This window comes from Dermacentor andersoni, chromosome 6 (assembly GCF_023375885.2).
Source record: "Dermacentor andersoni chromosome 6, qqDerAnde1_hic_scaffold, whole genome shotgun sequence".
Lineage (NCBI taxonomy): Eukaryota > Metazoa > Arthropoda > Arachnida > Ixodida > Ixodidae > Dermacentor > Dermacentor andersoni.
This window is the reverse complement of record NC_092819.1, coordinates 80,889,703-80,906,929: the sequence shown is the minus strand read 5'-3', so window position 1 is coordinate 80,906,929 and position 17,227 is coordinate 80,889,703. Positions and strand designations below refer to the sequence as shown.

Genomic DNA, 17,227 nt, shown 5'->3' with positions numbered 1-17,227 from the left:
TCGTAGCTTCAATGTTAATTGCAATGTTGTAAAATTCGTTGAGTGAATCCATGGTGTAAATACACCTTCGAAATGGTTTGTTGTAGTAACTTTGTTCTGCATGAACCTAAAGACATTCTAGTTTGCATTAGGTTGCTTTTATCTTTTTCTGCAGGTATATGACACTGTTTCAAATATTATTCTGGGAAAGCACTTGTTTTGCTGGCACGGCTTCGTTTTGGTCATTTCTGCTTGTGCCCAGAAATAGCAACCCTTGTTCTGGCGTGTATGCTGACAGTAAAAAATTAATTATTACATCAATTATTTCATTATTTGATTAATAACATGGCCTCTACTTTCTCCAACCATAAATAATGTTACTCGATAAATTCACCGAGGACACCGTAGAAACGCACTACGGACCTCGTATAACATATAAAATAAAAAAAACGAGGGTCCGGCAATTATTTACAACGGTCTTGATTAAACCAGAAACCCTGAAGTTTCGCTACACGTTACACTTAACATACCTTCCCATTGCCACGAAACGTAAACTTGGCGTAATACAGAGTTTCCATAGGACATTTCGAAACATACAGGTAGCTAAAAACGACCGTATGATACCTTCGAACAGTTGCTTAACCGTTTTTGCAAAGACGGTATTTTATCTACAAGCATTTATCTTCACAAACCGATTTGCCATAGTAAACCTCCCATTTTGCTAAGTTTCATGCTGGTGGCATTTATATTTATGCCAGGACGCCGGTCTAGATTTTGCACCCCTCGCTAAGTACACTCATAACGCTCTGTCCGGCGCACTTGTTTATCTAATTCGTTGGCAAGAGCTGAAGTTAAACCATACACTTTGAACTTTTCCTACATATAACCCCTAACGTGCCCAATATTTTCACAAAATAAAAACTTGATCTAACATAGAGTTTCCCCTTCGCACGGGGAAACAGCGGGAAATGGCCATTCAGCGCTTTCGAGCACTTGCTAAAGTAATATTTTACACAGACTGCTTTTGATCCACGCGTATTAACATTCGCACACTGATTTGGTAGAGTAGTCCCCCCGTTTTCGCTGAGTTTGATCTCGGTGACATTTGTGGTTATGCCAGTAAACCGCACCAAAGTTTACCCCACTCCTGAAACACACTAATACGGTCCGGATCGCTTAGATGCGTAATTTACTGCAAACATAGCAGTTAACCTACACACTTTGAACTTCGCGTACACACACATGGTGTGCGTTTGTTTCTATATCCATGCCGTTGTCGAATAAACCTGAAGTCAGCGCTTATGTTTTGATCTTTTCCTTCACGCTGGTGTAGTTAGCGCTGCTGCTTGTCATATATGAACCAGCCACAATATTCCACTTATTTTCGTGAAACATAAACAATGTGCCTCGTATAGTTCACCGAGGGTGCCGGAGAAACCAACTACGATCCTCATAAAACATGAGAAAAAAGAGCCAAATCCAGGGTTCAGTAATTATTTGAAGCTAATCTAATTAAGCCAGAAACGTTAAAATTTCGCCACATGTTACACCTAAAGTGCCCCCATATCCACAGAATTGAAACTTTGTGTGATATACAGCGCTTTAAGGACTCTGGAAAACATTACGGATAAGAGGGATGCGGCACTCTGAAACGCTTGAATCGGTAATTTTATACAGAGCATGTGATTCAACTGCGCAGATTAAACATCGTTTCACCGGTACCATGATCCCTACTAGAACAAAATATGCACAACGTGCTTCGCATAGTTCACCAAGGACTGCGAGAAAATCACCTACGCGCCTTGTATAACGCATTAAAATTTGAAGAAAACGGGTATTCAGTAGTTATTTTCAAAGCATACGAGTAACTTAAGTAAACACTTCAAACTTTCGAAACACGGCCTAGTTTCCTAGTTTCCTTCCTATAAAACCGCGAAAACAAGCGTACAGTGTTTTTAAGCGTTTCTAGTCGCACTAGAATAGCTTCAGTGTAAAAACGCAGCCCATGGATGAAGGAAAAAGAAAGGACGGTCATCCGCCGAAAACTTTACACGTTCTGCATTATTCTGGAGCCCTCCGCTATGACCAATATCAATATCTAAGACCAATAAAATAACTTTCAACTGGACCTTTCTAGAAACCCGAAAGTCGTTCACTGGTGTAATACACTGTGCTTTGGTCTGTTGGTTTAGTACGTCACTCGCTTCGTATTAAACTCTGTTTCGACCGACCAAATGAGGCGCACGAGAACCACAGCAACGCACCTTGGAGTCGATGCCGATGGCCTTGGAGCACTCCTCGCACGAGTTTGCGAACACCTGCTCGTAGCAGCGGACGCAGTACGGGTGCTCATCACGCAGCACGTACCGCTGGCCGGTGAGCGAGTCGTCGCACTGCCAGCAGCAGAAGTGGCTCGAGTGCCAGTCCTTGTTCATGGCCTTCGTGTATTCGCCGGAAAACACGAGCTGCAATGCGGGAAAATAAAGACACTAGGTCAGCTGTCATTCATCTCTCTCTGTCTCTTTTTGTGCGCGCATTTCTTGCAGGCGACGAGTATCTTGCTCGCTATATATATATATATATATATATATCATCAGCCTGGTTATGCCCACTGCAGGGCAAAGGCCTCTCCCATACTTCTCCAACTACCCCGGTCATGTACTAATTGTGGCCACGTTGTCCCTGCAAACTTCTTAATCTCATCCGCCCGCATAACTTTCTGCCGCCCTTACTACGCTTTCCTTCCCTTAGAATATACATATATATATATATATATATATATATATATATATATATATATATATATATATATATATATGTATGTATGTTTGTGTGTGTGTGTGTGTGTGTGTGTGTGTGTGCGTGTGTGTGTGTGTGTGTGTGTGTGTGTGTGTGTGTGTGTGTGTGTGTGTGTGTGTGTGTGTGTGTGTGTGTGTGATACCTAGGAGATGTCGGCGCGTTTAGGCGGTGCCGGCTAATAGTTTTCTCATGAAACAGATATATGCTACAGAGGACATAACAAGCCGGAACCTTCAAGAAAGGAAGGTACTAACGGGAAAGTAAGACGACCGGATGACGTGAAATCAATAAAACACTTCACCGCACAAATTTTATCAAAAAAAAATTTTTGAGCATAAAGTGACCTTGGATCAATGTAGAAGAGAAAGCTCTCGACACATTAGCCGGAAAGTCAGCTCGCACACAGTAAATTCAAATCGCAACAGATGTCATATAAGACACACTAGAACGCGAAGTGAGCTGTCGTACACTAAATGCAGAAAGCACGACGTCAGGTCACAGCAATTTTAATTGGTTATGGGCACGGAAAGGAATATAGAAACGGCTATCATTAAATTCCAACAATAGTATACCATCTACCAGAAATTTTCGGAGTATCATTTTGGTAACAGCTTCGGAGCGTACGAAACCCCCTCACACGCACACGCGCACGCACGCACGCTCACATGCACTCACACACAGAAACACTCGAAAGAAAAAGAACTCCCTTTTACATACAGGCGTTCTATGTTAAAGAAGATTCCTTTCTAGCGCGCGCGCGCGCGCGCGCGCGCGTGTGTGTGTGTGTGTGTGTGTGTGTGTGTGTGTGTGTGTGTGTGTGTGTGTGTGTGTGTGTGTGTGTGTGTGTGTGTGTGTGTGTGTGTGTGTGTGTGCGCACGTGTGTGTGTGTGTGTGTGTGTGTGTGTGTGTGCGTGTGCGTGTGCGTGTGTGTGTGTGTGTGTGTGTGTGTGTGTGTGTGTGTGTGTGTGTGTGTGTGTGTGTGTGTGTGTGTGTGTGTGTGTGTGAAAGCGTGCGTGCATGTCAGGGCGTCTTCTCGCGTTCTGAAGAGGTTTGCCAAGAAGGATTGCCAGTTTGCCGAGAAGGATGGAGAAGGCCAGCTGCAAGTTCTTCTGGGTTATCTACGAGTACCGATTGCTCTTCCTTAACTCCTACATGCTTGCTATACATGTTATTTCTGTCGCAAAGAACAAAAGATGAAAAGAAAGGGGGAGACAGGTAAGAACCAGAGGCGCGACAACTACTAGCTATTTATTCACAGTCAGAGATACGAAACAAGGAAGGTTTCCAAGCATGCCCAGCAGAGTGAAGTCTACCTTGTTTTATAACTTTGACCGTTAGTAAACAGTTGGTAGCTGGCGCTCCTCTTTCTCATACCTGTCTCCGTTTTTTTAATGTTACACACTTTGCGCCAGAAACAGCATGTTTAGCAAGCATATACAAAGACTAACCCAAGAACAAGTTCTGCTGGAGTACCTAAACTCCCACAGTTAATAACATAGAGTGCTTCAAGGGAAAGAAACGTGGCAAACTTGTGCAACGTTGCAGAATCGGAGCCCGATTCCAGCTCTAGTTCGAAAGAATGAGCATGCGGCACCTTTGCACGTTCCGTGATGGTTCATGTGCAACCGGTAATCAATCACCCTACAACGTGCTCGCGATGACGTAATGTGTTGAAGAACGTTTTGATAACCAAGTGGCGTGGACGTTTCAAACGAGAAGGTGCCTTATGCGTATGCGTACAACCAACTATTCTAACAGCTCGAAGACTACATGAGCGTTGTATATACACCGTCTGCACAAGCGGACACTAGCATTCATGATATTAGGACAAATAAATCCCAGTGTTTCCAACGGCCATGGCTATAACTAAGAGTTTGCCCTGCACTTGAAGGTTCAGCGCATTCGTTGTTGTACCCAGAATTACACTGTTTCCTTTAAAGGATCAGGAAACCGAGGATATGGACTGTTAATATCAAAACGTGCAAATCCGGTTATGGAGTAAGTGTAATGTACAGATATCCTACGAAGCGTGAAAGGAGAAAATTATCATCCTGCTGACTGTACACAAAGTCGCAAAGAAGCACTCGGATTGATGTCAGTTTATTCCTTAGTGAGCCTTCCTCCACTTCGCGGGCTTCCGCAGAACCGATTAGCTAAATCCTACATAGCAAGTGGAGTCCGACGCCAGACCACTGAGCTTGTGCAAACTCAGTGCAGAACTTCAGTGCACGTAGTCTCACACTAAATTACTTAGACGTCCGTGTTCCCCACTCCCTCCCAAAAAATGCTTGCCCCGCATTTCTTTTCTTTAAAATTAATGGGTGCAAAATAAAAGACACCGCATCATCACGCATCGATCTATACTATACCTTGAAGATAAAAAACTCTCGCCTTGGCTCATTTTAACTCGCTCTCAAAACTCGCCGCGCCGAATATTTCGGCCTGATCCTATTAAGCTACGGGCTTCAATATCTTTTTAAGGCACGATTATACAACAGAAAAAAAAATTAATGTTCCCACTTACGGGCTCAAGCTAGACTTTGAGACTTGCAGGCCCAAGCTTGGCAGTTTAATCGCGTAGCCCAAGCGGGCAATCGGGCGCATGCCAATGTTATTACAAAACATTCGTTGTGAAAGCACCTGCCTTTTTTTTCTTCTTCTTGCTTTTATTCGAGCAGACACAGGCGTATATGAGCTATCTATGAGACTGCAAGGTCATCGATTAACTCGTGGCGCTTAACGTCCTCAAATTGCGCTGTGTGCTATCAGGGACGTTGTAGGGGAAGGAAAAAAAAGCGGGGGGAGGGGGGCGGGGGTTAGGATTCCTTTGGGCCACCTGCGGCTCTTTACCGTGCACCTAAATCAAAGCAAAAGAGTGTTCTTACATTCACTCAGCTCTGATTCGCGCTCTAGTTAATTGCCAATAAGACATCTTAAACAAAGCCGGAGTGAAACGACAGTGGAAACTTTAGTGTTATCGCCGAGCAAGTGATACCAGCTCAATAACACGTGAAATAAAATTTGACGCTCATAAAATAAGTACGAAAGATTCGAGATAATATTTCGTGTGGCTGTATAGTGCGTTCCAAAATATTATTGCCGACCTTTTTGCAGAAAAACCTGTTATTGCTGAGGTGTAACAGCACGCCTATAGACCGTGTCGACATCGCAACCACAACGCGATCAGTTTGTGACCTTAAGGGGACCCCTTATATGTAGGTGAAGTCCCAGCAGAAGAAAAGAAAACTAAAGCTTCTTATTTCGGTTCGAAGACTCAAAATGCGCGGACCAGTTTGTTTTGCACTGTTAGTAATGCATGTGCTTTTGTTTTTATTAGCGCGATAGCGTTAAGGGTCCCGTGTCGCCGAAAATCCGGTGTCGGCGTCGGCGGAGTTGTCCGTGAGCGAAAAATTCCGCATATATTTAGGCGTATGTGATGCCACGCCTCGCTACATGACATGCGGTGTATGCGGGTTATCCTGCCACACCATTCGATGACTATAGTTGCACACACGTTGTCTCAAATTCTTGACAAAGTTATTCCTCGAAATTTTGAGAATGAACCCACGAACAAATGTCATTAAATAAAACACCGACAGCGCGTGCCTATGATATTAAATCTTCTCAGACTTAAATAATAAAAGTGCGAAACAATAACAGAAACTTGAAAATGATGACATTTCTTTGGCGTGGCTGTACACTGCCTACGGGATCGGCCCAAGCGAGAGGCCGTGTTTCTGGCTTCTCGTGATATTACTAATAAAAATCGGGCCCCTCGCTTAACCCACTTTCTTCTCATTTATAAAATACGAGGGTCTCGAATCCGGCTACATTGATGCATTCAGGCAGCATATGTGGGTTTATTGACCAGTTGCCTTCACCCAAAAAGATCGCGTTCTCGTGACGCCTGCGGCAAAAAGGACGTTCCGCGTCCGCCGCCAAGGTCTGTGAGTAGTGGCGCTGGCTAACACTCCCAGGGTTCTACTAGGACACATAAATACACAAGAAAGTGGATGGGGAAACAGCGCCACGGTAGCTCAATTGGTAGAGCATCGCACGCGAAATGCGAAGGTTGTGGGCTCGGTTCCCACCTGCGGCAAGTTGTTTTTTCATCCACTTTAATTTCCATTAATTTATCGTTTCTTTATTTCATTTATTAAGCACAAGTAATTTCCCCTATGTTGTCCTTGGTGTCAGTGTTTGTTGGCTTCTCGTGATATGACTAATAAAAATCGGGCCCCTCGGTTAACCCCCTTTCTTCTCGTTTATTACATACGAGGGTCTCGAATCCGGCTACATTGATGCCTTCAGGTAGCATATGTGGATTTATTGACCCGTTGCCTTCACCCAAAAAGATTACGTTCTCGTGACGCCTGCGGCAAGAAGGACGTTCCACGTCCGCCGCCAAGGTCTGTGAGTGGTGGCGCTGGCTAACACTCCCAGGGTTCTACTAGGACACATAAATACCCAAGAAAGTGGATGGGGAAACAGCGCCGCGGTAGCTCAATTGGTAGAGCATCGCACGTGAAATGCGAAGGTTGTGGGCTCGGTTCCCACCTGCGGCAAGTTGTTTCTTCATCCACTTTAATTTCCATTAATTTATCGTTTCTTTATTTCATTTATTAGGCACAAGTAATTTCCCCTATGTTGTCCTTGGTGTCAGTGTTTGTTGGCTTCTCGTGATATGACTAATAAAAATCGGGCCCCTCGGTTAATCCCCTTTCTTCTCGTTTATTACATGCGAGGGTCTCGAATCCGGCTACATTGATGCCTTCAGCTAGCATATGTGGGTTTATTGACCCGTTGACTTCACCCAAAAAGATCACGTTCTCGTGACGCCTGCGGCAAAAAGGACGTTCCACGTCCGCCGCCAAGGTCTGTGAGTAGTGGCGCTGGCTAACACTCCCAGGGTTCTACTAGGACACATAAATACCCAAGAAAGTGGATGGGGAAACAGCGCCACGGTAGCTCAATTGGTAGAGCATCGCACGCGAAATGCGAAGGTTGTGGGCTCGGTTCCCACCTGCGGCAAGTTGTTTTTTCACCCACTTTAATTTCCATTAATTTATCGTTTCTTTATTTCATTTATTAAGCACAAGTAATTTCCCCTATGTTGTCCTTGGTGTCAGTGTTTGTTGGCTTCTCGTGATATGACTAATAAAAATCGGGCCCCTCGGTTAATCCCCTTTCTTCTCGTTTATTACATACGAGGGTCTCGAATCCGGCTACATTGATGCCTTCAGCTAGCATATGTGGGTTTATTGACCCGTTGACTTCACCCAAAAAGATCACGTTCTCGTGACGCCTGCGGCAAAAAGGACGTTCCACGTCCGCCGCCAAGGTCTGTGAGTAGTGGCGCTGGCTAACACTCCCAGGGTTCTACTAGGACACATAAATACCCAAGAAAGTGGATGGGGAAACAGCGCCACGGTAGCTCAATTGGTAGAGCATCGCACGCGAAATGCGAAGGTTGTGGGCTCGGTTCCCACCTGCGGCAAGTTGTTTTTTCACCCACTTTAATTTCCATTAATTTATCGTTTCTTTATTTCATTTATTAAGCACAAGTAATTTCCCCTATGTTGTCCTTGGTGTCAGTGTTTGTTGGCTTCTCGTGATATGACTAATAAAAATCGGGCCCCTCGGTTAACCCCCTTTCTTCTCGTTTATTACATGCGAGGGTCTCGAATCCGGCTACATTGATGCCTTCAGGTAGCATATGTGGGTTTATTGACCCGTTGCCTTCACCCAAAAAGATTACGTTCTCGTGACGCCTGCGGCAAGAAGGACGTTCCACGTCCGCCGCCAAGGTCTGTGAGTGGTGGCGCTGGCTAACACTCCCAGGGTTCTACTAGGACACATAAATACCCAAGAAAGTGGATGGGGAAACAGCGCCACGGTAGCTCAATTGGTAGAGCATCGCACGCGAAATGCGAAGGTTCTGGGTTCGGTTGCCACCTGCGGCAAGTTGTTTTTTCATCCACTTTAATTTCCATTAATTTATCGTTTCTTTATTTCATTTATTAAGCACAAGTAATTTCCCCTATGCTGTCATTGGTATCAGTGTTTGTTGGCTTCTCGTGATATCAGCAAACCAATTAGTAATTTACTATATTACGTAAGACTTGACTCAACACTTCGTTGTATTTCATCTGTACAAATACAGGGAAACAATAAAGGCGGACACGTTATCCTAATTTCCTTTATGTGGAACTGTGTTTAGGTGTTACAGTTTCGACACAGAATAGATATGCAACCAGCTTACGCCAGGTCAATTATGACGCTTAAACGTGGCTCATGCATGGCATTTCACCAAGGCATTCCAGCCCCGTTGACCGTGAAACACGAGAATTATTGGCGTATGTGCGTCATAACTTCACGACCCCTTTTCAGCCGTTTTCGGTCAAGCTACGTGTAAATAAGCGACGTGTTTAAGCACTGCACTCAAAATATGCCTGACATTGGATGCTAATGGCAGTGATGAAAATAGTACCAGCCTCAGTTATATTGGCCAGGTTATCTTATCCCTCACGGTGAGCTTCTCCAGACGGTCTGCGTACATCGTACCTTCGCTGCACTGTTGTGCGTGGGGTGTTTAAAACAGTCCGGACATACGGATACCCGTGAGGACCTTGTTCTCACAATTCAATCATGTTTCGAGTTATACCTTTAATCAAGCTTGCTTCACAGCATGCATATTTAAAAGATACCGACAATCCTCCCGTGGTTACCGCTTGTTCTTAGCATTGTAAACGCATAAAAAAAGTATGTCATGCATACCTAGCTCGTTCAGAATAATGCCGTTCACCTTATCTTTTCTAAGTGTGATCGAACTGAGAGCGCAACAGCCAGGAAAGCTGACCTCGCTTTACCATTGTTAGCAGCTCGCCGCAAAACATTCCGTTTGACCTTGTTCCATAAGTTCCACCATCACCCTGTTCTACGTAAGTAATTAATCCCGTGGCATCAAAGTAAGTCACAACACATCGACTATGACATAACGTAGGAATTTCTTCATGACGTACGGACACAGCTCAGGTATGGAACCCCTTTCCCACCGAAGTTGTTGCTATTAGTGCTAAACACGATTTTCGCAATGGACTATTCTATAGATAACATGCATTCTTATAACCGTTGCAATTCTTGTTACTTAGTCGCTGTCTGCAATTTTACATTGTATCTGCGTTAATAATAATCAGTGCTTCTCAAACGCGTTAACTAACATTGTGTAAGGAGCAGCCACTTCATTATTGTCACTCACTGCCTTTTTCTGTTTCGTTGTCAAGTTTCAGTCGCTCCCTTCTTTAATTTATCTGTCCTTGAGGGCCATAAATCAAGGGGTCCATCTAGCCTTGAGGGTCCCGCAAATAAATAATATGATTTAGCAAAGCCGCTGTTCTTTCCACAAACATAAAAAAAAAATCCCGTAGAATTCAGAACTGTTTCCGCACAAGGGCTGTGGCGGTGCTGCATCCAAGCTGAACCTCTTCCCCTTCAGCTAAACAGTCCCTGCAGGAAGAGCTAATCCATTGGCGTGTACTCAGACCTTGCGACCCACTGAACGCACGTTGTGCTGTGCCGCTGTTCACACCCACTTAACCTTCGCAAACGTGTGGTCGAGCAAAGTGCTTTGCCGGGCTAGTTGGTGTGTAGACACGATGGAAAGTAGCCCAAAAAGTGATGGGGAAAAAAAAGTCAAAAGAACAGAGCCCTACATGCAGCACTCTGCCCTTTCATCCCTCTTTCTTCCTCATTTCTTGCGCTCCTTTCCAGCGTGTCTACGCAAGCATGTTAGGTCACCTCTATTATGTTGTGTAGGCGAGTCACAGGCTCTCAGTTCTGACCCACCTGAATAAACGCTGCTGATTTCAATCACTGTCGATGAAAACGAAGAGCGCTGCAGCTCCATAAATGTTATAAATGTTGTAAGTGCTATAAATGCTATAAATATTGTCATTGTATACAATGACAAAATCTATACCGACCACCCCTTAAAATGGAATACTTAGTACATATCGACATCGCTAACTGTAACGTGCTCTAACGTTAGCGGTTTTCTCGAGCCACTCTGTTTAGAACGCCAAGTATGCTCTCTCTTTCTTTCTCTCTCCCTTCCGTCTCTCTCCCTCGCTATTTAGGTTTGGCAAACAGCTTAGCAAAAGCAGGAGATTGTGCAAACATATGTCCGTGTTTTTCATCTACATTTTACTTGTCTAAATAAGCCTGCGACTGAGCACTTGCTGTCCCTTACATAAGCCTAGGCGCGTTCGTTCGCTTTCGTCAGCAAAAACGACGCCTGACAATCCGCGTACTTCCTGCGCTCGGCAATAGGACCAGAAACTAAAACGCGCGCGGGCCTGTGTGACGCCATCGCACGCAGCTCAAATCTGGCGGCGCTTCAAGTCCCGCCGAAACCGTCGGCGGCTCCCTGCGCTGCCCAGAATAGACGTCCTGGGGCACCATTTGGGTCCATCCGCTCTTGTCCGTTATGTAACCCTAGCCGCTGTTTGTGTCGAAAAGCTTTTGGATATTTCTCTTGCAGGCAGGACAGGGAAACACCAGTTTTGCGCTGCTACTCGGTTATTGCGCGCATGCTATTGCCGTTGACTATTTCCCGGTGCTTGCCGTGCAAGTTAGCCATCACTGCTACTCTCCAACCTAATGTTTTTCTTTGGCTAATTCATTTCACTCAACGTTCTTGCCATTCGAAACTGGGACAAACGAACAGGCGAAGAAATGCATCGGAGTGCTGCACACGCAAATGTGGTGAGCCACAATGCCGCCTATGTCAGTGTTTTCCAGAAACCATTAAGAAAGATAAGAAGAAATGACGCGCGTTATAGTTTGAACGACAGAACACAAGCTGTTTGTTGCATAGATCACCACATCGACCACCAGTAAATCTTTTCACAAGGACCACTTACTTATGTAAAAGTAAGACAGAACAGCGTCATCGGCTTCATCTGCAAAGGTGTTCGAGCGCCGTTAACAACGCCACTACACGCGCAAACCCTCTCTCACCAGTAAACTGATAAAGAACACGGTTAGCCCTGAGGAGAGTTAGGGATGTAGCATGTCGCCGGGAACATTCATTAACCTACACTGCGCTACCTGAACGCCTATACCCAGTATACTATGGTATAACCGTTTACATGTGTAAGTGAACAGAATAAAGCAGACCCTCAAAGAAAACCAAAATCAAGAAACGTGGGACTATTGCATAGACAGGCGATTTATCTCCTATACTACAAGGATCGATTACGGGGCCACGCTGCCTAATGACCTTCGTGTTCCCTCTGAAAGGTCGTCTAGTCGAAGATGCGCAATCAGGAGCAACTTTCATCGGTTTCCAGGGAGAACGTTCTTGTCCAGACAACATAAATCCTTCGGCTATGAAACGAAGTTATCGACCAAGAGAGCCGAAAGCAACGAAAAGTGCCAGGAATAGAACATAATGGCACCCATCCAAGTAGTCTACCGAGCAAGAAGTGCGCCGTACCAAGATTAAGAATGGGGATTGGTTGCCCTCACGTGGTCATCGAGAGGGAAATCGTTACTTCGAATGACCCGACCGGAAAGAGGGATTGCTCGTTTTTCCAAAAACATATAACGAAGCAGACAGTGGCCAGCTTATCCGGAGATGGCGAGACCGCTCTGATGACAGGCGAACGATGGCAGCACCGGCGACAGCGTACGTGCCAGAGATTCTCACTGAAGTTCTGATGACGTTTCGGTGCTAATTAACTCCACACTAGGTACACTATTACGCTCATTGGTACGGAATGCCATTCGAACTTGACGATGAAGGAGGGGCGGTTTTTGAACGAAGTTGTAAAAGCCACGGACCGTGGTCAGTGGTTCGCCGAACGCCGATATCAGACCTGAGTTCATCAATGGTAATCCTCAAAAGTTTACCTCATCGTTGGGCGCCTGGTTGTACTGGTTCTCGTCGGTGTCTACGTCCACCATGATCCTGGTCTTCTTCTTCGTCTTCTTGATGGTCCGCTTGACGGTCTCCACTTCCTCAGACATCTTGACCGGTGTCCGCGCAAGCTTTCACGCACAAAAATGATAGGGATCGAGCAGCAGCGATCAGTTGTGGCTGGGCTAAGCGAAGCTTCACTGCAGGGTAGCGCGGGGGGGGGTTCGTTCGAAACTGGCTGCAAATCACGGGGGCTGGCGGTGCGCTCGGCTGTGCTGTGTGGCGGTTTAAGGGACGGCCGCCTTGTGAACACCGAGACGACCGGGGCTGGGCCCGGAATCTTCGCGTTTTGCACACGGACCTCGGGGCAAGTGCAAGAGCGCGAGCGCGTGCAAAGGGGGCGGGGGAGGAGGAAAAACCGCGCGGGTGCCGGCGATCTCATCTCCGTTGGGGGCAGAACGTCCCGGCGCTGGAAAGAGGGTCGGGGTTCGGTTTACGATGATGATGCGGAGGCGGAGGGCAACAACCCACCCGAGCTACAACCCTACCCGAGAGTAGAGTGAGGGCGACGAGCGAGTGGGGGTGGAGTGGAGAGGGGCGGCGGGTCGGCTCGAGAGAAACGCGAAAGCAACGAAAAAAAAAAATGGAACGAGAGCCCAGCTAGCCTCGGTCTGGCTCAAGCCTCTGGAAGAGATTTGGCGGTCGCTCCGAGATGACGAGTGATGCGGCTCAAGCCGCGTGTGCAAGGAAGGGGTCGACCCGGGAGAGTCGGTCACGGCGTGCTTGTTTGTGCTTGCTTCGTGCGCGCGAGAATCTTCGAGTGTCGTCCAGCATGAGGTCGTATCTTTTCGAGGCGCCAGTGCTGGGGATTTACGACCTGTTATCTGCTGACGAGATGACGATAGCACCTGCGAAGGGGTTAATGCCTCCTGTCCGATGAAGTCGGGCTGCACTACAGCGTCCGACAAGAAGCATCGTCTTCCCGTGCGTTGAAAAAAGGAGCACGTGCGGGGACTTCTCTGTGTGAAAATTTCCAATGAACTTCTAACCAGGTTGGAACAGTGGAGATCATGCATTCATGATCTCGTGGGCCGGTGAGATCCAGGAGACAAAAGCCGGGAGGAGCACAGCATATTAGGGAAAACTGGGGATTGTGGACGCGTATCTTGTGCGAATGACGGGTGGAATGAGGGCTTTTAAAAGAAATGCTTTTTTCGGTTGTTCAGGCTAGGGATGCGCTCGCCTGCTACTGCGGAAGGCTTCTAGAAATAAACAATGCCGCCATTCACATCGACTTAACTTTCTGACAGGACCTTCTTGCTTGATCATCCGTCCGATTTATTTTGCAAGGACGCTGTTTCTTGTAAGCCGCATCGCCATCACCTGTTTCAAGTAGAAAGCGTCAGGAGGACCACCTTGTTGCGCGCTATGCCTGATCTATCTACAGCTCGTCAATGAGGCGTGTTTCGCATCGCCTGTGCGACGACGAGAGGTGTACTTCGCGGTTAATTATGTGAAGTCATTGCTAAATTTAAGAACATCCCTCAGAGCCCGCTCACGTAAACGTAGTCTCAGCCATTGCGATGAAACGAGCACTGCGAACAAGCGTAGTATACAAATATTACAAACATGCAGTTGAAGCCATAGGCCAGGCTTTGTGGACATGGAATATCATCCGTTTTGGCTGTGCTTATTAAAGAAATCCTAGATTTTCTTTTACAGGACTATAGTGAATTCATTTTACTCGACGTACTAGAGACGCATATTCATGTTTCAAATTAAATCATTCTTTTTTCAACCTTGATAGTGCAACGGATACTCCTTCTGAATTTCTGTCTTTCTTCACCACTGTATCGCATGCGAGGCATGCGACCAGACTGCAGCGGAAGTCTAAAATATTACATTATTTAAGCTTGATTGGTCTCCTCTGTACACATTCTCTCGTAAACGTGAACTTAATTATAAGCTGTTCTTGTACTACTATCTTCAGCACATTGGGCACGTCGCTACAGCGCATCAGAGCAACCTAAAGATTAATGAGGACGTTAAAGGGCCTAACACTTAGTAACAGGTTAAGGTTTCATTAAATGTCGACTTGCCTCTTTCTGCATTCTTGGTTTTATAAGCAGCAACCGTCTATATAAAGAGGGAAACGAGGAAAAGGTTCTGTGAAGGAAAAACATGGAGGTTAACCACCCTATATATGAATAAATTGCCTAGACCCGGAGGCCATGCGTAGATGTATTTTCTTGTTATCTAACTTATTCTTTTTTTTTGCGTGATTCAGTTATTAATAAGGACATTTAACTACTCGCTTAACTGTTAACATCAAGAAGTACACAGAACGTATAGAAAAACAGAATGATCGGGTACCCGCTTGCTTTCAACAGTTTCTTCTTTTTTTCTCCTGTTCTTTTCTTAATGCTACCAATGTATTGTCATCTTATTCCGAACGCGAACGACGCAAGCACTTGATATCATCGTCTTTCACATCCGACTTGAGATTATAACTTGCGCTAATTGCTCAAGAATCTGCAAAGAAACAATCTTCCCCGCTTCAAAAAAGCATACTTAGTGTACTAATTAGCTAGAGCTCTGGAGAACAGGAAAACAGCCGGAACAGCAGAAAAAATTCTTGCTGACAGTAAGTCGGAAGCCCATCTGGCAGCAGCACTTTTTCCTTGAACGCTTCACAGCACACATCATCACACGGCCAGCCGTCTTCTGCAGCAAGTAATTGCCATTACGAATTAATCCTGTCGTGCAAGTTGTTCCTTCACCTTCATATAGAAACAAAGGAGTAAATAAACAAAGAAAAAAGCGAATTCTATGGAACACGTTTCGCAGTGCGCGGGAGTGTTCCGCAGTTTTGGCACATTAAATTAGGAAAGAGCTGGAGACTGGCGAGCTCACCGAATAAAAACCAAACAGCCAGAATCATGCGTAAGTAAAATGGCTATGTTACTCTTGTCGCTCTTTTTGTACTTCTTATTTGACAGCAAAACAGAATGAGAAAGCCATAGTAGTGTCCAGCTGACAAAAGTGTTGCTGACATCTCGACGAGCTTGATTTATTTGCCTCGCTTCGCCACGTCCGCTCATTACCGCTTTACAAAAGAAACAGCTACAACAAACACACACACAAAAAAAACAACGGCAGCCTTGTGTCAAATGACAAAAACCTGCATAGCACTGCGTTTCGAAAATGTTTAAGAGGCCTTAGAGGATGCAAGAAGCTGTACTTTCCACGACAACAACACAAATGGCTCCATGTGAAAATGAAAAACGTGACACAACTTCTCTTGGCCATTCTCGCACGTTTTCTTTTTCTTTTTTTCTTCTTTTTTTCAATTTGCGTAATCTGGAACGTTTCCAGTTTTACACTCCTGGAGCAGAAAAATAGTAGAGTATTTAGACTCCTCGACGCTACGAAAGATTATGCATAAGCGATAAACACATGTTACAATGTATGTTACGCGAAGCTTTACTGAAGAGGCTGATTAAATGAGTTACAACTAACGCCGATGCGTACAACTGTGTTTACTTTCGTTCCGTGCAACATGCAATCTCACGCGATGTTTTGCTTACCCACCACAAAGGTAACAACTTTATTTTCACACAATATTTTTCGTTTATGTACTTGCCCGCTCAGAAGATTTACCGAGATGCAAATGCCAAACCAGGTGGATGCATACTGTGACAGGTCTAAGCAGCATTATTACAAAGATGAAGGTAACGTAAGATGCTTGTCGAGGCAGGAGTGGCGATGGCAGTTGTGTGCACAGAAAAGTACTCGCATGAAGCAACACTTAAGCATTATATAACTCTTGTGTCATATTGGCAGCTATCCATTCCGGAGGGTTGGCCAATAACAGGCAAACACCGAGCGGCGCCTACCAAACGACTCAATCAAACAAAATGCAGTAAATCAAAGAAGCCGTTGAATATAGTGCGCTATTCTAATAACAGGTCAATGTGCGTTTGAATTTCGCTGTGAGTCGACAGTATATTTTCAGGTTTTGAGTAGGAATGTATCTTATTTATTACGCAGAACAGAGTTGCGCTTACTGGTATTACATTCGCATATCACCGCGCACAGCCTTCGTAAACACACACACACACACACACACACACACACACATATATATATATATATATATATATATATATATATATCGTGTCACCGACCGTAGGCCACGCATGCGACACTTTATCTTACAAACCACGTTGGCAACATTAGGCAAAGCGAATCGCACATGGCTGTAGGTAGCTGCACAACAAACTCTTCAGAAAGCCCGAACTGTTTAGAATGCATCCACCCGGTTTAACAGAAAGCCGGTACAACGACGAGACCTAACGTAGTTTACTCCAAGAGAAGGACACTCGACGACGACGTCAAGCGCGAACCTTCGAGAGTGAACATTGCATGCAGGGATGACAAAATATATACCCGCCGTGTTTGCTTAGTTGCTGACCTTAGTTGCTTAGTTGCTGACCTCCGTGCTGCTGAGCACGGAGGTCGCGGGATCGC

The 17,227-nt window shown here is 45.4% G+C and overlaps 1 protein-coding gene and 1 non-coding gene across 3 annotated transcripts in view; one reads left to right on the top strand and one right to left on the bottom strand.

Moving 5' to 3' along the window:
* Positions 1-17,227, bottom strand: part of Lmpt (four and a half LIM domains protein limpet) — a 423,205-nt gene that overhangs the window by 23,000 nt on the left and 382,978 nt on the right. For both annotated transcript variants that reach the window (XM_050171203.3, XM_050171202.3), the window contains exon 6: positions 2,244-2,444. In XM_050171203.3, the coding sequence (XP_050027160.2) occupies positions 2,244-2,444 (201 nt within the window). The remainder of the gene's footprint in view (positions 1-2,243; positions 2,445-17,227) is intronic.
* On the top strand, positions 7,271-7,343 carry TRNAS-UGA (transfer RNA serine (anticodon UGA)). The gene has a single exon. It is a non-coding gene; the product is annotated as a tRNA-Ser (tRNA).